The sequence below is a fragment of the Neoarius graeffei genome, chromosome 14, assembly GCF_027579695.1.
Source record: "Neoarius graeffei isolate fNeoGra1 chromosome 14, fNeoGra1.pri, whole genome shotgun sequence".
In the NCBI taxonomy this organism is placed as follows: domain Eukaryota; kingdom Metazoa; phylum Chordata; class Actinopteri; order Siluriformes; family Ariidae; genus Neoarius; species Neoarius graeffei.
In genome coordinates, this window is record NC_083582.1 from 14,864,913 (window position 1) to 14,881,207 (window position 16,295).

Genomic DNA, 16,295 nt, shown 5'->3' on the forward strand with positions numbered 1-16,295 from the left:
ACACCACCCGGATCTACAGCGATGACATAGGGATGTCATTCGGATTGGACAAGTGTGGCCGGATGGTCTCAAAGAGAGGCAAGATCATCCGGACTGAGGGGATTGACCTACCAGAGGGCAACATAGGTGATATCCAAGACAGCTACAAGTACCTTGGCATCCCACAGGCTAATGGAAACCATGAAGAGGCCACAAGGAAGTCAACCACAGCCAAATACCTCCAGAGAGTAAGGCAGGTCCTGAAAAGTCAGCTGAATGGTAAGAACAAGGTCCGAGCCATCAACATGTATGCACTACCAGTCATCAGATACCCCGCTGGTATCATAAACTGGCCAAAGGAGGAGATAGAAGCCACAGATATCAAGACTATAAAGCTCCTCACCATGCATGGAGGGTTCCACCCCAAGTCCAGCACCCTGAGACTATACACTAAGCGGAAAGAGGGAGGCCGAGGGCTAGTGAGCATCAAGACCACGGTCCAGGATGAAACATCGAAAATCCGAGAATACATCAGAAAGATGGCCCCAAAGGATGAACTGCTAAGTGAATGTCTCAGGCAGCAGAACCCTGATGAGAGTGCAGAGGAGGAGGAGGAACAGACAACCTGGAGGGACAAACCCCTACATGGCATGTACCACCGTCAGATAGAGGAAGTGGCTGATATCAAGAAATCCTACCAGTGGCTGGATAATGCAGGACTGACAGACAGCACAGAGGCACTAATCATGGCAGCACAAGAACAGGCCATAAGCACAAGAGCCATAGAGGCCAGGATCTACCAGAGTAGATCAGACCCAAGATGCAGACTGTGCAAAGAAGCCCCTGAAACAGTCCAGCACATAGTAGCAGGGTGTAATATGCTAGCTGGATCAGCGTACTTGGAGAGGCACAACCAAGTGGCTGGGATAGTATACAGGAACATCTGCAACCAGTATGGAATAGAAGTACCCAAGTCCCAATGGGCCATACCACAGAAGGTGGCTGAGAACAACAGGGCCAAGGTTCTGTGGGACTTCAGCTTCCAGACTGACAAACAGATCCTGGCTAACCAACCGGACATAGTGGTGGTGGACAAAGAGCAGAAGAGGGTGGTGGTGATAGATGTGGCGATCCCAGCTGACGCCAACATCAGGAAGAAGGAACATGAGAAACTTGAGAAGTATCAAGGGTTGAAAGAGCAGCTGGTGGAAGGTCAAGGGTTGCGTGGTCCCTGTGGTAGTGGGGGCACTTGGGGCAGTAACCCCCAAACTGGGAGAGTGGCTCCAGCAAATCCCAGGAACAACATCTGAAGCCTCAGTCCAGAAGAGCGCAGTCCTAGGAACATCGAAGATACTGCGCAGAACCCTCAAACTCCCAGGCCTCTGGTACAGGACCCGAGCTTGAGGATGACATGGAGATATATATATATATATATATATATATATATATATATATAAAATAGAAATTGGAGCAAAGGGACATAAAATAAACAGTCAAGGGCACTTGAGGTATAGCAGGTAAACATGAAATAAACAGTATAAACAATAAACTAATAGCTGTTAAGGTGAGGTAGTGCTGAATAGTGCAAATGAGTGAGGTAAAGTGAAATGTGCAGTCCCTGAGTTCAGTGTGCGAATGAATGTTGAGAGTGTGTGTGTGTGTGTGTGTGTGTGTGTGTGTCTATGTGTGTGTGTGTGTGTGTTGGGGGGGGGAGACTGTGAGGGTGACATGATGTCAGATGCTGAAGGGGGGGCAGGGGGGCGTGCGGGCAGAATCTGTGGCAGGGGGCAGAGGAAGGGCAGAACAGGGAGGGAGTTGAGCCTCCTGACCGCCTGGTGAAAGAAACTGTCCTTGAGCCTGCTTGTTTTGGCAGCATTACTAAACATTTGTCTATCGGCAACCGTTTTTGAGTTATAATGGAAAATGTTATTTTGACCGAAAGGTTGACCTTTCCGGTGACCTTGACCCGATTACCCCCACACTTTAATTAGGTAATCTATGGACCATTGCCCACCTACCCTGAAAATTTGAAGTCAGTCGGTGCAACTGTCTAGACGCTAGATTGCTAACAGGCAAACAAACAAGGTCAAAGGTCATGGTGCCAAATGAAAGCCCATATATGACTTCCTATATGTTGACAATGATAAACATCTCTCTATCTCTAACCGTTTTTGAGTTATAATGGAAAATATGCAAATTTTAGCAATGACCTTGACCCCCCCTGACATTTGACTCCCAACTGCTGAGAAAACTATGAGAGATACTCCATCATGTAGCATATCAATGGAAGCAAAATTGAAAGATGAGCATTTTGGAATTGGTTTGAAGTAAATATGATGAATATGAAGGAAGATATCGCGAAAAAAATGATTTTGACCTTTTTGGTGACCTTGACCGGATGACCCTCAAAATGTTGGAGGTTCTATTTAAGACCAATGCCCATCTATCCCGAATGTTTCATGAAGATTGGTCTAGCCATTTTCCTGTAATGTTGCTAACAAAAAAACTAAGAAACAAACAAAGAAACCCCACCAAAAACAATACCTCTCCCCCGGTGGACTCCGTCCCAGGCAACGTAAATATAAAATCAGCTTCAGGATCAGGACAGTGTTTGTGTTGGGCTGCTTGGCAACACTCAGGTGTGGATTATCTTCCTGTAACTACACGGCCTGGTGTATGTTATTCCTTACTTGTTATATTTTACATTTATATTTTAATACTGGTGACTTGTCCAGGGTGTACCCCGCCTTTCGCCCGTAGTCAGCTGGGATAGGCTCCAGCTTGCCTGTGACCCTGTAGAACAGGATAAAGCGTCTAGAGATAATGAGATGAGATGAAATTGCCGCTTGTCCAGGAGAAAAACAGAGAGGGAAGACACGAAGACACTGAGAGGGGAGCACAGGATAATTTTCTTGCATGTTTATGCTGTAGTGCGTCATAGCCACCGGGTTGCCATGGTGACACAATTTAGGCCCCTCCCCCACTCTGACCCTTTGTTCAGCCTGCACACTTGTCTTTTTAATGCTATGTGTAACAAATGCCACTGGACTCTTTTTAGCCACTAACACTCATGGACTATCTCAGAGAGAGAGAGAGAGAGAGAGAGTGTTTCTGTCTGACACACATACTGCCACGCTCTTACAAATCCCCTGTGTGTAAATATGTTTAGTGAGTGTTAATGCTGACTCACACACTCCAAATACAGGAGAGATAATGTTAAAATAGAGACAGATGAGTATTGCGGTATGTGCTGCAGCGTGTGCTGCAGTGTGTTGCAGTGTGTGTTACCATGCTCTAACACCCTTACTGGGCTCAGGAATGTGATGTCATGGTCGACTGACTTGTGGGGAATCTGCCATATTGTTTAGATACAAGCCATTATGTGGCAGTAAAGTGCAAATAAAAGTGTAAATATCACCACTGCGTTTTCCTCAATGGAAGGAAATGAGTGACACAGTAAGGTTACATGGCTCAGGTTTCAGTGTCTGAAATATGCGGGCGGTTTGCTGCTGTCAGTGTGCAATAGAAAAAGAGAAAAGGAAAAGGAAAGCGAGGCATAAGAGTAATTTCCCAGCATGTTTATGTTGAATAACCACTGATTTGTACAGTTTTGTCCCCTCCACCTGGGAACACCCCCTCACTTGGGACACACTTTTTGGCCCCTCCCCCTTTTTCACCTTTTGTTCCTGCATTGTTTTTTTTTTTGTGCATTGTCTTCACAATTGAGTTCACAAGCTAAATGTTCGTTAAATTGGTAAACGCTATACTTGTTCGTTTGTGAACGCCACATCGAGTGATTTTTCTTGGGTGTGTAATGCTCATGACCATGTGTATTTCTGCACCATCAGGCATTTGTGAAATGCCACTTTGATTACGACCCCGCTCACGACAATCTGATCCCCTGCAAGGAGGCTGGCCTTCGGTTCCACAGTGGTGAAATCCTGCAGATTTTCAACCAGGATGACCCCAACTGGTGGCAGGTGGGTGCAAGTCACAGAAATTGGCACAACCTCAAGTAAAATCATAAATCTCAATCATATTGATGTGGCAGCATTTCGAACAGCTAATAATTGAGATTCCACTCAAGGAAAGGTGCGTTTGGCACAGGGGAAATGTGTGTATGTGTGTGGGGGGTTGTCAATCCTGAAACCCCATCATGGCCTTCTCTGTGCTGCAGGCGTGTCACCTGGAGGGTGGCAGTGCAGGTCTGATTCCCAGCCAGTTGCTGGAGGAGAAGAGAAAAGCGTTTGTGAAGAGAGACCTGGAGCTAAACACAGCAGGTAGGAGCACACACCAAACTGATTTTAGAGAACACAAATTCACAACCCAGGTCCTGGACAGCCTTCTGTTTCTTACTTTGTAAGATATTTCCTACATTAAAAAGATATTTTTGAGAACAGGTGCATTTGGCATGACATCATTTTTTTTTTTAACTGCTGCAAAGCAAACATCACCCCCTAGTGGAAATCTAAATAACTGAAAGAATCAGAAATTACACTCACCGGCCACTTTATTAGGAACACCCATCCACCTGCAGTTTACTGCAGTTATCTAATCAGCCAATCCTTTGACAGCAGCACAATGCATAAAATCATGCAGGTACAAATCAAGAGCTTCAGTTCATGTTCACTTCAAATATCAGAATGGGAAAAATTGTGATCTCTGTGACATTCATTGTGGCATGGGTGTTGGTGCCAGACGGACTGCTTTGAGCATTTCAGAAACTGCTGATCTCCTGGGGTTTTCACACACAACAGTCTCCAGAGTTTACACAGAATTATGTGAAAATCAAAGAAACTTTGAGTGAGCAACAGTTCTGTGGGTGGAAATGCCTTGTTGATAAGAGAGGTCAGAGGAAAATGGCCAGATTGGTTCGAGCTGCCAGGAAGGAAATAACTCATATAATCACTCTTTACAACCATGGTGAGCAGAAAAGCATCAATAACAAGTTCCTATTAAAGAGGCTGGTGAGTGTACAATTGGCCAATTAAATAGTAGTTGTAGTTGATCAGCAGTGCTGTTCAGTTCTGGTTTCTGATTGGTCAGAAAAGTGTTGATTCATTTTCTATAACGGGGCTCTAACAATAGAGCAGCTGAAAATCACAGGTTTAGATTAATGCTCTTGTTTCAATACATTGTTTCTATAGTAACAGCTCGTTCACAGGAACTTGGAGCATACGGTGGATGCTCCACATAAGTGGATTAAAAACGTTTGTAATCGCTGATATGGTGAGGTTTATTTAACTTTTCTGGAAGGACTGTCCATATCAGAGAAGAAAACGTCGACTTGAAGCTTTCAGACACCGTCGTCGGTGGCGGCTGTCCATCGCTAGTGATGATGACTGCTTCATCAGGATGCACAGAAATGCAAGGCCCACACCAGAGTGACAGAGTCATCCACAGCAGTGGCATGAATGGCCTGGTTGAGCTGCTATGGGATGTCTGGTTTTGTGAGCTCTCATATACTCCCTTTGAGTGTCTTCAATTGCAGACACTGAGTTTTTAACTATGCTTCACCATGTTGCTCTATCCGAGACATCCCTTTCCCACGTCTGATCGATAACTCCGGCATTCTTTATGTTCCTCTTCAAAATATCTTTGTACTTCAGTTTCTGTCCTCCTTGTCCCCTCTTTCCAAGGCTCAGTTCTCCACAGAAAATGGCTTTGGGTAGTCATGTGTCAGGCATGCGCCAGATGTGAAGAGCACAAAGAAGTTGGGAGGCTGTGGTAAGGGCTTCCATGCTTACTGTTTTGGCTCGCCTGAGGATTTCTACATTGGGGATCTTGTCCTGCCATCTTATTTTGAGGATTTGACACAGGTGTTGGAGTTGTAGCCTGGTCAGTTTCTTGAAGTGAAACTGTACGGTACAGTGCCATGCATTCTGTGGCGTGAAGCAGAGATATTAAGACTGTGGCATTGTATACTTTCAACTTGGTGGTTCTCTTGATGTCATGGCAAGACCATAGTTGCTTTTGTAATGCACCGAAGGCTTTGGTGGTAGCTTGAATCTGGCGGTCTGCCTCCAAGTCTGATGAGTTTGTGTTTGTAACTGCACTGCCTAAGTAGATGAAACTCTCAGAACTCTTAAGAGGTGTTCCATTGACCAAAAGAACATTGTTTAGCATTGCCTGTGGTTCAGGTGAGAGTTGGTACAGGAGTTCTGTTTTTGTGGTATTGATTTTCAATCCAAAGAGGGTTGCAGCTGTGTCAAAGCGATCAATGATTTCCTGCATGCCGTCCAAATCTGTTGCTACAAATGCAGAGTCGTCTGTGTACAGCAGTTCTCGCATGCAAATTTGCTGAGTTTTAGTTGAGGACTTGAGTATGGCAAGATTGAAGAGTTTGCCTTCTGATCGAGTTCTGATGTAGACTCCTTTATCTAGGTTAGTGCCCATAGTCTCTATGACTGCTGTAAGGTAGAGTATAAACAGTGTCGGGGCAAGAATGCATCCCTGTTTGACACCATGATTGACAGGAACAGCTTCACTAATGTCTCCTCCAATCGAAACATTCCCAGATATATTCTCATAGAATTGCTTAATGAGCCATATCAGTCTTTCTGGGCATCCATACACTTCTCGTACCTTCCAAAGCATCTCTTGGTCAACTGTGTCAAAGGCCATTAAGAAGTCTACAAAGACCACATACAGACGTTGACGTTGCTCGATGCCTTTCTCTTGGAGTTGTCTCAGGGTATAGATCACGGGCGATTGCTCTAAGACAATGAGGGAGGCTCAGCCTCCTCTAAAAATGACGAACATCGTGTAGGATGAATTGTGCTAGGCTTATGTTATAACTGACCTTATAACATTGCTATTTCAGATCCAGAATCATAGAAATATATGTGCTCAACCCAACTACAGTGCGAAATCATTCCGTTATAACTTTCCCCAGTTCGCCTAATGTGTGCTTGAGTTTTTCCCCCTCGTGACAACGCGATGCAGCCCAGCCTCAGTGGACTTCAATGGCATTTGGGAGCTATGCGCTTTTCAATATCAAAATGCAAGATCATTATTGGACAAATACTGCGAAAACACCCACCCACGGACTCCCACGGACTCCCAGCCTCACAGTGGGAGGCAATGAGAGGGACATGGCAAAGCTTTCCGTGAGAAGACTGGTGATTGGTGAAAGCGGCCGGATATTTTCTTTGATTGACAGCTCGTTTCAAATATAGACAGGCAGCGGTGAATTTCAGTTCAGTGAGGATGTGATTCTTCCGGATTTTTCCGGAATTCCGGATTTTCAGGCATAAAAATGCGACCCTCGTGAATCATGCAAATTCGTTTTTTTTTTGGGGGGGGGGGGGGGGTAGGACCACATTACCACATTATCCATAGGCAACTCCAATGAGCCACGCATGCGCATAATAACCTACCCTAGGTTAAGCGGTACCAATAATAATAAAAAAAAGCCCATTATGCATAACGCAAGAGTAACCTTTATGTGACCCGAGTCTTGAAGACTTGAACAAAGTTAGCTAGCTAGCTGGCGTCGTTAGCGTTACGGTTAGCTCGGCCAGGAAGCACCGGACAACAGGCTGGAGATGGAGCGGGGTTTTTGTGAGCGTCGTTATCATCACCTACAATAGGAATGCTGCCCACCGGAGGCCACTCAAGTTTTGGATAAGGGTAGAGCCTGAGGGTTTGCTAAAGCAGTGTGAGGGAAGAGTGAAGGTGCGATGCTGGGGCAAAAGGAGGCGGCGCGGGGCGCTGAGGGTCGCCGGACGGAGTTCCGTGTTCGGCTGCTTCCAGCCCTCAGGACACTCGGGGGCTGCGTGCTGCTCCTGCTGCTCCAGGCGGCCCTGTGCCTCGCCAGACCCAGCAGGATAATCAGCACCAACAGCCATAACAACCACCCCAGTGTCAACGTTTACATGAGTGAAGATGAGGTGAAGAAACTTCTGGGTGAGTGTCTGAGTGTGTGTGTGTGTGTGTGTGTGGTTCCTCTCTCAGTCCATGTTGGCTGTGTGTGTGTGTGTGTGTGTGTGTGTGTGCGTGCGCTAAAGCAGCCTGGATGTAGAAACACATTACACTGTTAGCTTGCAAACTAATTTAATACTTTACATAAGTACACACGAGTGAAGTTAGGAATTAATCAGTTTGTTAATTCATCAACAGTTTTGTTTTCCAGGTAGTAGTTTTAAAGTGTGTCCCAGTTTGAATTCACTGGAAATTGTAGTTAGTTAGTTAGTAACACATCTATAAACGAGCGCTATTACGCATGCGTATGAACAGGCCGAATCCCAAACGGCTCCTGGTTGGAGACGGAGTGCACTACTGTAGAAGCCTTTTTATACTTTCTATATGGCAGTTTTGGAGAGAGCTGGGAGGCATTTGGGATTCAGCCGCAGCTAGCTGCTCTTTTGTTAATAATAATAATAATAATAATAATAATAATAATTAACTGAATCCCAAATGCCCCCCAGCTCTCTCCAAAACTGCCCTATAGAAAGTATAAAAAGGCTTCTACAGTAGTGCACTCCGTCTCCAACCAGGAGCCGTTTGGGATTTGGCCTGTTCATAATCTCATCTCATCTCATCTCATCTCATCTCATCTCATCTCATCTCATCTCATCTCATCTCATCTCATTATCTCTAGCTGCTTTATCCTTCTACAGGGTCGCAGGCAAGCTGGAGCCTATCCCAGCTGACTACGGGCGAGAGGCGGGGTACACCCTGGACAAGTCGCCAGGTCATCACAGGGCTGACACATAGACACAGACAACCATTCACACTCACATTCACACCTACGGTCAATTTAGAGTCACCAGTTAACCTAACCTGCATGTCTTTGGACTGTGGGGGAAACCGGAGCACCCGGAGGAAACCCACGCGGACACGGGGAGAACATGCAAACTCCACACAGAAAGGCCCTCGCCGGCCCCAGGGCTCGAACCCAGGACCTTCTTGCTGTGAGGCGACAGCGCTAACCACTACACCACCGTGCCGCCCTGTTCATAATCATGATGATAATTATATGATATAATTATATAATAATAATAATTATTATTAGACTGCACAGTGGTGTAGTGGTTAGCACTGTTGCCTCACAGCAAGAAGGTCCTGGGTTCGAGCCGCGTGGCCGGCAAGGGCCTTTCTGTGTGGAGTTAAACTGCTCACCTTGAATTCTATTTGGCCATTAACGGGGTGCTGAGTCATTATAACATCTCATTGGTAAAGTTCTCTGAAACTGTCTGTTTATACCACACTGCTGCCGTGTCGCATTATGGGTCTATATATTTTCCTGCTTTTTTGTCCTTGGCCAATCACATCCCTGTTCAGTCCCATGCGGATTCGCAAGTGGTGTGGTGTATTGTAAGAGATCAGCTTACATTTCGATTTCATTCATTACATACAGTTTCTACCAGCTTTTTTAGTTTGTATATATTTTCATTGTAAATAAAATGTAAATATAGTGTTGTCAAGTTTGCTATCTTAGTTCCAGAAATTTCGTTTATTTGAGTGACTGAACTTGAACTTGAGGGGGCTAGTCAGCTAGCAAGAAAGCTGCGCACGGATGCCAAGCATTGTTGATTTAATTTTGGCGAAGCCGTTTGCCAGTCTTCCTTTCGAGGAAAAAATGAAAATTAAAAAGCAGGGTAGACCAACGCATCAAATTGACTTGGTGAAAAAGGTAGGGAATAATACTCGTTCCTTTCAGCTCTCCTGGTACGAGAAAGTGAATTGGCTAACAGCAAGTTCAGTGACGAGGAAAATGTATTGTTGGCCATGCCTCTTGATTAAACCCGGATCCGTGATTTGGTCAAACGTGGGTTGGTGACCCACATCAACAACAGTAAATAGGCTACTTTAGTAATATGTCATGGATGGACCAAAAATATAGAATCTATTTAAAATGTTTATGCTGAGTATATTATATTGGAATATATATTTCTCTGGATATGAATTAAACACAGCTACAATTTGGAAAACATTTTTAAACAAAAACACAGCCAAGAACATTTCACACTACAGACCTGGATTAAAAGTGAAGGGTTATCAAAATTGTCAATAAAACATTTCTCAGTCAAAATAAGTAAAACATAGGGAAAGTGTCATTGAATTAAATGTGTGGCACCCAGCTCTATGTTTGGCTCCCCAAGGTCAGTGCTTGCGCCTATTCCAGAACACTCTGCTGTTACTGCTGAGGTTCCTGACAAAGAGCTGCTTTCAATAATGATCAATTTTTAAACAACATGCCACATGCCACAATTTTAAAATACAAAATGTTAAAATATACCCCCCCAACACCACCATCATGTATATTGGACAGTAGGCTAATGGGCCAAAAGAACCTGTTATTTCACAGTTTGTGACCCTGCCAACAATCAGCCAGATCAGAGGCAAGGGTATGGGCAAAATTGATGTGTTTTTTCTTTTTTCTTTTAAAATCTGGAAATATCATAACCGACCAGCCTCCCCTGTTTGAAAGACTACCAGCCGCCACTGGTATAGATCATATCTGAGGTAGATCTGCCAGCCCTGAAACTGCACCAACTTTCTGGAAGTACGTTTTCTGAGATATTTTTAATTCGGTTTAGAACTATCTTGGCCAGACTCTTGCCTGCAGTGGAAAGCAGAGATATGCCATGGTGGTTTCCACATTTGCTCCTTTCACCTTTCTTTTTGTAGATGGTCACAATTAGTGCATCTTTGAAGTCTTGGGGAAGACACGTGTTCTCCCAACATGCATTGTGCAGTTTTAAGAGTGCAGCTGTTAGGCTGGGGCTGCCTCGCGTCAACACATCAGCTGGGATGCCATCTTGGCTGGGTGCTTTGCCACATCTAGTATCCTTGAGTGCTTTCTCAAGCTCATCTGATGTGATGGGTACATACAGATCTTCTCTTGTTGGTCTCCTCTCAAGCTAGCAATATGCCTCAGGATCAGCTGACCCTTGCTGGTTTAGGAGATTGAAGAAATGTTCCTTCCACCTTTTATGTCTTCCAGATTTGTGTGGAGTATACTTCCATCAGCACTTTTCACTGGTGCCACTACATTGCTTCTCAGTCCATAGAGTCTTCAGTCCGGCGAATAATCAATGCTAGTCCTTCCTATCTGCCAGTTCCCGTAGTTCCTCAGTTTTCTTGCACCACCATCTGTCTGTCATGGCTCTGATTTCTCGTTGCACTTTTGCTTTAATATTTCTGAAAATTTTCATGCTTCTGAGTTCTCTTTTAGATGTGGGTTATAAATTTTGCATTTTTCTTCTAACAAAGCTTGGATAGATTCAGCCTGTTCTTGAAACCAGTCTGCTGTACTTTTCTTCTGCTGCCCAAGTATATAACTTGCAGTTGTGTACACAATATCTTTCAGTCATTGCCACATGACCTCAATGTTTTCTGTGTCTTCTTGATCAGGGGTGTTTTCCTGTAGAACAGTTTCAGCTTGCGCTTTGTCTCATCATTCTTCAACTTGTCTATGTCTAGTTTCTTATTTGTTGTGGAGGCTACTCTCTTGCGTCTAGGAAATACAAGTCTGAGTCTCAGCTTTGATTGGACCATATAGTGTTCTGTTCAGCATTCAGCTCCTCGCATTACCTTTGTTAACAGAATCTCTTTCATATTGGATCTGCGAGTCATGACATAATCAAGGAAATGTAAGTGTTTAGATCTTGGGTCACACCAGGTGAAGTAATTTTTGTCTGGTTGGCGAAAGTAGGTATTAGTGATGCATAGTTCACATTGAGTACAAAAGTTGAGCATGAGCTCACCATTGGCATTCCTATTGCCCTTGCCAAATTTCTCAATAATACTTTCATATGTTACGTGATCATTACCTACTCTTGCACTGAAATCTCCCAGGAGCAGAAGCTTCTCTACTTGAAGTACCCTGTCTACCACATCAGCTAATTCATGATAGAAGCATTCTTTATCTTCATCAGGATAGGTCATGGTAGGTGCATACACATTGATCAGGTTTAGGTAGCGATCATTCCCTGTGGGTGCATGTAAAATTATGATTCGCTCAGATATTCCCATTGCTAGTGATGACAGTTTGCCAGCTATCTTATTTGAAATGGCAAAAGCTACTCCTGCATTTTTTTCTTTCATCCAGATTCCCACTCCAGAAGAAGGTGTATTCACTCTCTTGAACTTGTCCTTGGCCTTCAAGCCTTGTCTCTTGGAGTGCAGCAATGTCAATGCTGTAGCAATCTAGTTCCCTCGCAATCAGAGCTGTTCTATGCTGAGGTCTCTAATCATTGTCCATCATGGTGCGGACATTGCAAGTCCCAACTATCAATTTCATATTCTTCATCTTTCTACTGCTATTATGGAGACCTGCTGGCTGCGGTGAGCCAGCCAGGTAAGGACTGGGTAAGCTTTCTTTACACCACCTTTTCTAGGGGCTTCCCTTTCCAGAACAGGCAGTGCTCTCCCTAAATAGGGCTGCCTCAGCCTGCTGTTACCTCGAACTTCAGCTAGGCTGCGACCATCAAATGTGAGCTGCCTGTGTGTAAAGTTCCTGCTTGTAGCTTCCAGCTTCTCAGGCCTGCTGCCGTCGCATTCACTCCATCGCTACAGGGCTTTTTCCTATTCTCCTCTCCTAATGAAGCATCTTGTACAGTAAGGTAAGACAAACAATATCGGGCCCCCATGGTGTTGTCTCTCTGGACCTCCAGACCTGATGCTAGGTGGTGCACAAAAGTGCCACAGACCTGACAGGTATGGAAGTTGCCCTGCAGTGACAACTGACTTGCCAGCTGATGCCATCCGTTTGCCATTTGAGTGGATCTTCTGCATGCCATCTGGTGGTGTGCCATTGACCCTGTTGGGTTCATATGCCATATTGCACCAAAAAGCACCCTCAGACACAGTAAACTCTCCAGGAAAGAAAAGTTTACACTTTATTGTTTCTCTGTAAGGTTTTTGTTTGTTTGGTATTTTAAAGTTTAAGAGAGAAAAAAGAGGCTGATGAGGAAACGACTGTTTATATACTGTTTCTCTTTGGCTTTTGGACTGGCGCGATCAAGATGCGCCTCACTCTCCGGCTCCTCTTTCTGCCTCACGCCCTCTGACTGGTGCACTGACCAGCTTCTCTCTGTCTCCGGCTTCTCTTTTTGGACCGGCGTGTGCAGACGCGCCTCGCTACACTCTTTTGGCTTTTGGACTGGCATAATCAAGACGTGCCTCATTCTCCGGCTTCCTCTCTTTGCCTCCGGCTTCTGACTGGGGCGCTGACTGGCTTCTTTCTGCCTCCAGCTTCTCCTCTTGGACCGACGTGCACAGATGTGCCTCATGCTCTCTGGCTCTTTGGATTTTCAGACCAGCATGATTAGACGCAACTTGCCACTCTCTCTGCCTCCCATGGCCACGGATGCACCTCGTGCTCACTGACCTCGCACCGTCAGTTTTGAAAAAGAGACATTTGCGGCCTGCAAAACGGAAGCGAAGAACAAAGGGACAAATGCGTGGTTGTATGAGCCACTGGCCACTGTTAAAAAGCTCCCTCCACATCTTCAACCAACAAACTTCCAACCAAGGACCTTCTAGATCACAAGATCCTGCCTGGGAAGGACTTTTGCAACACAGCAAAGCTGATTTGAACTACATTGAAATGGCTCTGCTCTTCTAGCAGAGTACACTGAATGGAGAATCACTGACGACCTCCTTCACGCTGCCACGTGAGAGTGGTTCCAAGTAAGGCTGGAATTTTGGGCAATGTTAGTCTTATGCTGTGTTCACACTTATACTGGTACGAAAGTGGTATAACTGTATCGATACAAAGTATACCGGTACAGTTTAGTGCATCTGTCCACACTAGTGAGAAATGTTTGCGGTTTTCTTTCACGGAAGTTGAAATGCGCGTGCACGAAATGTTTCCGTGGTTACTGAGTAACTTCCTTCCGAGAATATATGGCGGATGAAACAACGTGTGTGTGCTTTTTGTTGTCAATGTACAGTCTGTATTTCTGGTGGTCATTTATTCAGTCGAATCGTATAAAACACGCGAGGCAGTTCTCCCCCTTCCCTTTCTCCCTCTTTCCTTCTCTTCCCCTCCTTTTCTCTCCCTTTTCCCCTCTTCCTCCTTTCTTCCTCCCTCCCTCTCTCCCTTTCTCCCCCCTTTCTTTGCTCCATGTAGCTCCACGGTCGTTTTGAGCCATTTTGACGTTTTATTTACAGCTGGAAAGCACGGGCGTATTGTATTGTATGAATAACCCGGAAGACGTAGGAATTGTTCATTGTGCTTGCGCATTATATTTGTATCGATACAGAGACACTTCATCTGTCCACACTACAGCGAAGCGCTACAGTACCGATACTGTACCGGTACGAAACCCATACATTTGTGGGTTTCGTACCGATACAGTTATACCGCTACAGTACCGGTATAGTTGCTAGTGTGGACAGGTGTTGCGGTACGAAAGTAGTTTCGTATCGGTACAAAATCCCTAGTGTGGACAGGGTATTTGTTTGATTAGTTGATGTGAAAAGTGCTATTTAAACCTAAAATTGTTTGAAGTGTGCACACACAGCTTTGGTTTGATCATATGTTATTGTATTTATCAGTTTTACTCTGGTAGATAGATTTTGCATGCTTTATCACTTCTTATCTCCTTTATTTTCCTCTCTCTAACATTTTATTGCACACAGCCTTCTGTAAACTAAGTGCTGCTCAGCTGGTTATACTGTGGTGTTTATTATGCTGAGATCGTGGGTTTGATCCCTTTGTGGGCCAAAAATTATTTATGCGCCTTTTGTCTAATCAGTCACTTAGAGCGCTTCCAGCCCCTCCCACAGCATTTTCGCGTGCAAACAATTCTTTGTTAAGCCTGCACACACACCTAATCTTATTGCCTCATATCACCATTTTTGTGCCTTGATTTGTTAAACTGCTGCTAGTATTAGTGAATGTACCTGATCAGTATTATTCTCATTTGATTTTGTCATTTTAATAAATTAAATATTTACAAGAAACGGTGTCTTGTCTGTTGTGCTGCAGTATTACTTGAAGCCATCCTCTGCCATCAAATAATTCACACTGCCTTCAGTGATCTAGTGTATCACTAGAGTAATTCATTCATTAATTTAATAATTAATAGAAATATTGATTAGTAAAATTAATGAACTGATATTTTATGAGACTGATATTTTATGAAACTGAGGTCATTAATAATGTCATTGCACCCACACAATTTTGGTGCCTTGTGTTAGGACTGGTATTGTACCTACGTAATTTGGTGCCTCATGTGAGGAGTGCAATTGCACTTACATAATTTTGGTGCACCGTGTGAGGCATGGTACTGTTGTACCTACATAAGTGAGAACAGGAATGAACTTTTCCACCTAATAATTGTAAACCTGCTGTGGTATAAGCAGAACAAGAACATTTGAAAGTAGAAACAGAAATTAACATGGCAAATGGAGCCAATCAGGTTACTCAGTATATGAATCTGAGCATGGATAGCTTCCAGACCTAATGTGACCTGCACCACTGTTTAGTGGATGAGAGCCCCAGACCACAGTTTTCAAGAGGACCAGGAACTGGCTCTCTGGAACTATTGGTTCTCACTCCACCAATCATACTGACCTCTTGGAGCCAAATGACAACAAGTCTGGAAAAAAATGCATTTGTGAAAATGACCTTGGCAGCTTGCTGTGGTGTAAAAGGAATAAAACACTGTGTAGCAGATGTGTATGTCCTGTAGTGTTATTATGATGGACGTGTGTGTGTGTTACCGGGCTGTGTGCTGATGTCTGCAGGACCTCTGTGTGCAGGCATGGGGGGGAAGAAGAAGAAAAGAATGATGTACCTGACCACCAAGAATGCAGGTAACAAACACTGCATCCTTTCTCCTTTCCCATTTTTTCCTCTTGTTCTCTGTAGCTGTGTGGCTGTCCTGTCTCTGGCATCCCTGAGTTCAAACCCTTTCTTTGTCTAAACCCACCCCCCAGTCCAAAACCTTTCCTTGCCTGAAATGGTCCCCCATTCCAAACCCATCTCAAATCTAAAACCATCATTCACTCCAAAATGGCCCAAAACATTCCCCATCCTTCCCCAGTCCAAAACTATCCCCCAGTCAAAACCCATCCCCAGTCCAAAATCTTCCTCCAGCATAAAACCTTTCCCCAGTCTGGAACCCTCCCCAAAATCAAAACCATCCCCAGTGTAAAACCACTCCCAGTCCCAAACTGCCCCTCAGTTGAAAACTGACTTTCAGTTCAAACTACCCTGAGTCCACACCATATCCAAGTCCAAAAATCATCCCCAGTGCAAAACCACCCCAAGTCCAATTCATTCCACCAGTTCAAACTCTTCCCTTCAGTCCAGAACCTTTCCCTAGTCCAAAATCATCTTCAAGTCTGAAAGCATC

General features: G+C 44.5%; 1 protein-coding gene across 2 annotated transcripts in view; it reads left to right on the plus strand.

Annotated features, from left to right (window-relative positions):
* mpp2b (MAGUK p55 scaffold protein 2b) overlaps positions 1–16,295 on the plus strand; it is a 137,606-nt gene that overhangs the window by 114,386 nt on the left and 6,925 nt on the right. For both annotated transcript variants that reach the window (XM_060939340.1, XM_060939339.1), the window contains 3 exons: positions 3,828–3,959; positions 4,157–4,259; positions 15,685–15,753. In XM_060939340.1, the coding sequence (XP_060795323.1) occupies positions 3,828–3,959; positions 4,157–4,259; positions 15,685–15,753 (304 nt within the window). The remainder of the gene's footprint in view (positions 1–3,827; positions 3,960–4,156; positions 4,260–15,684; positions 15,754–16,295) is intronic.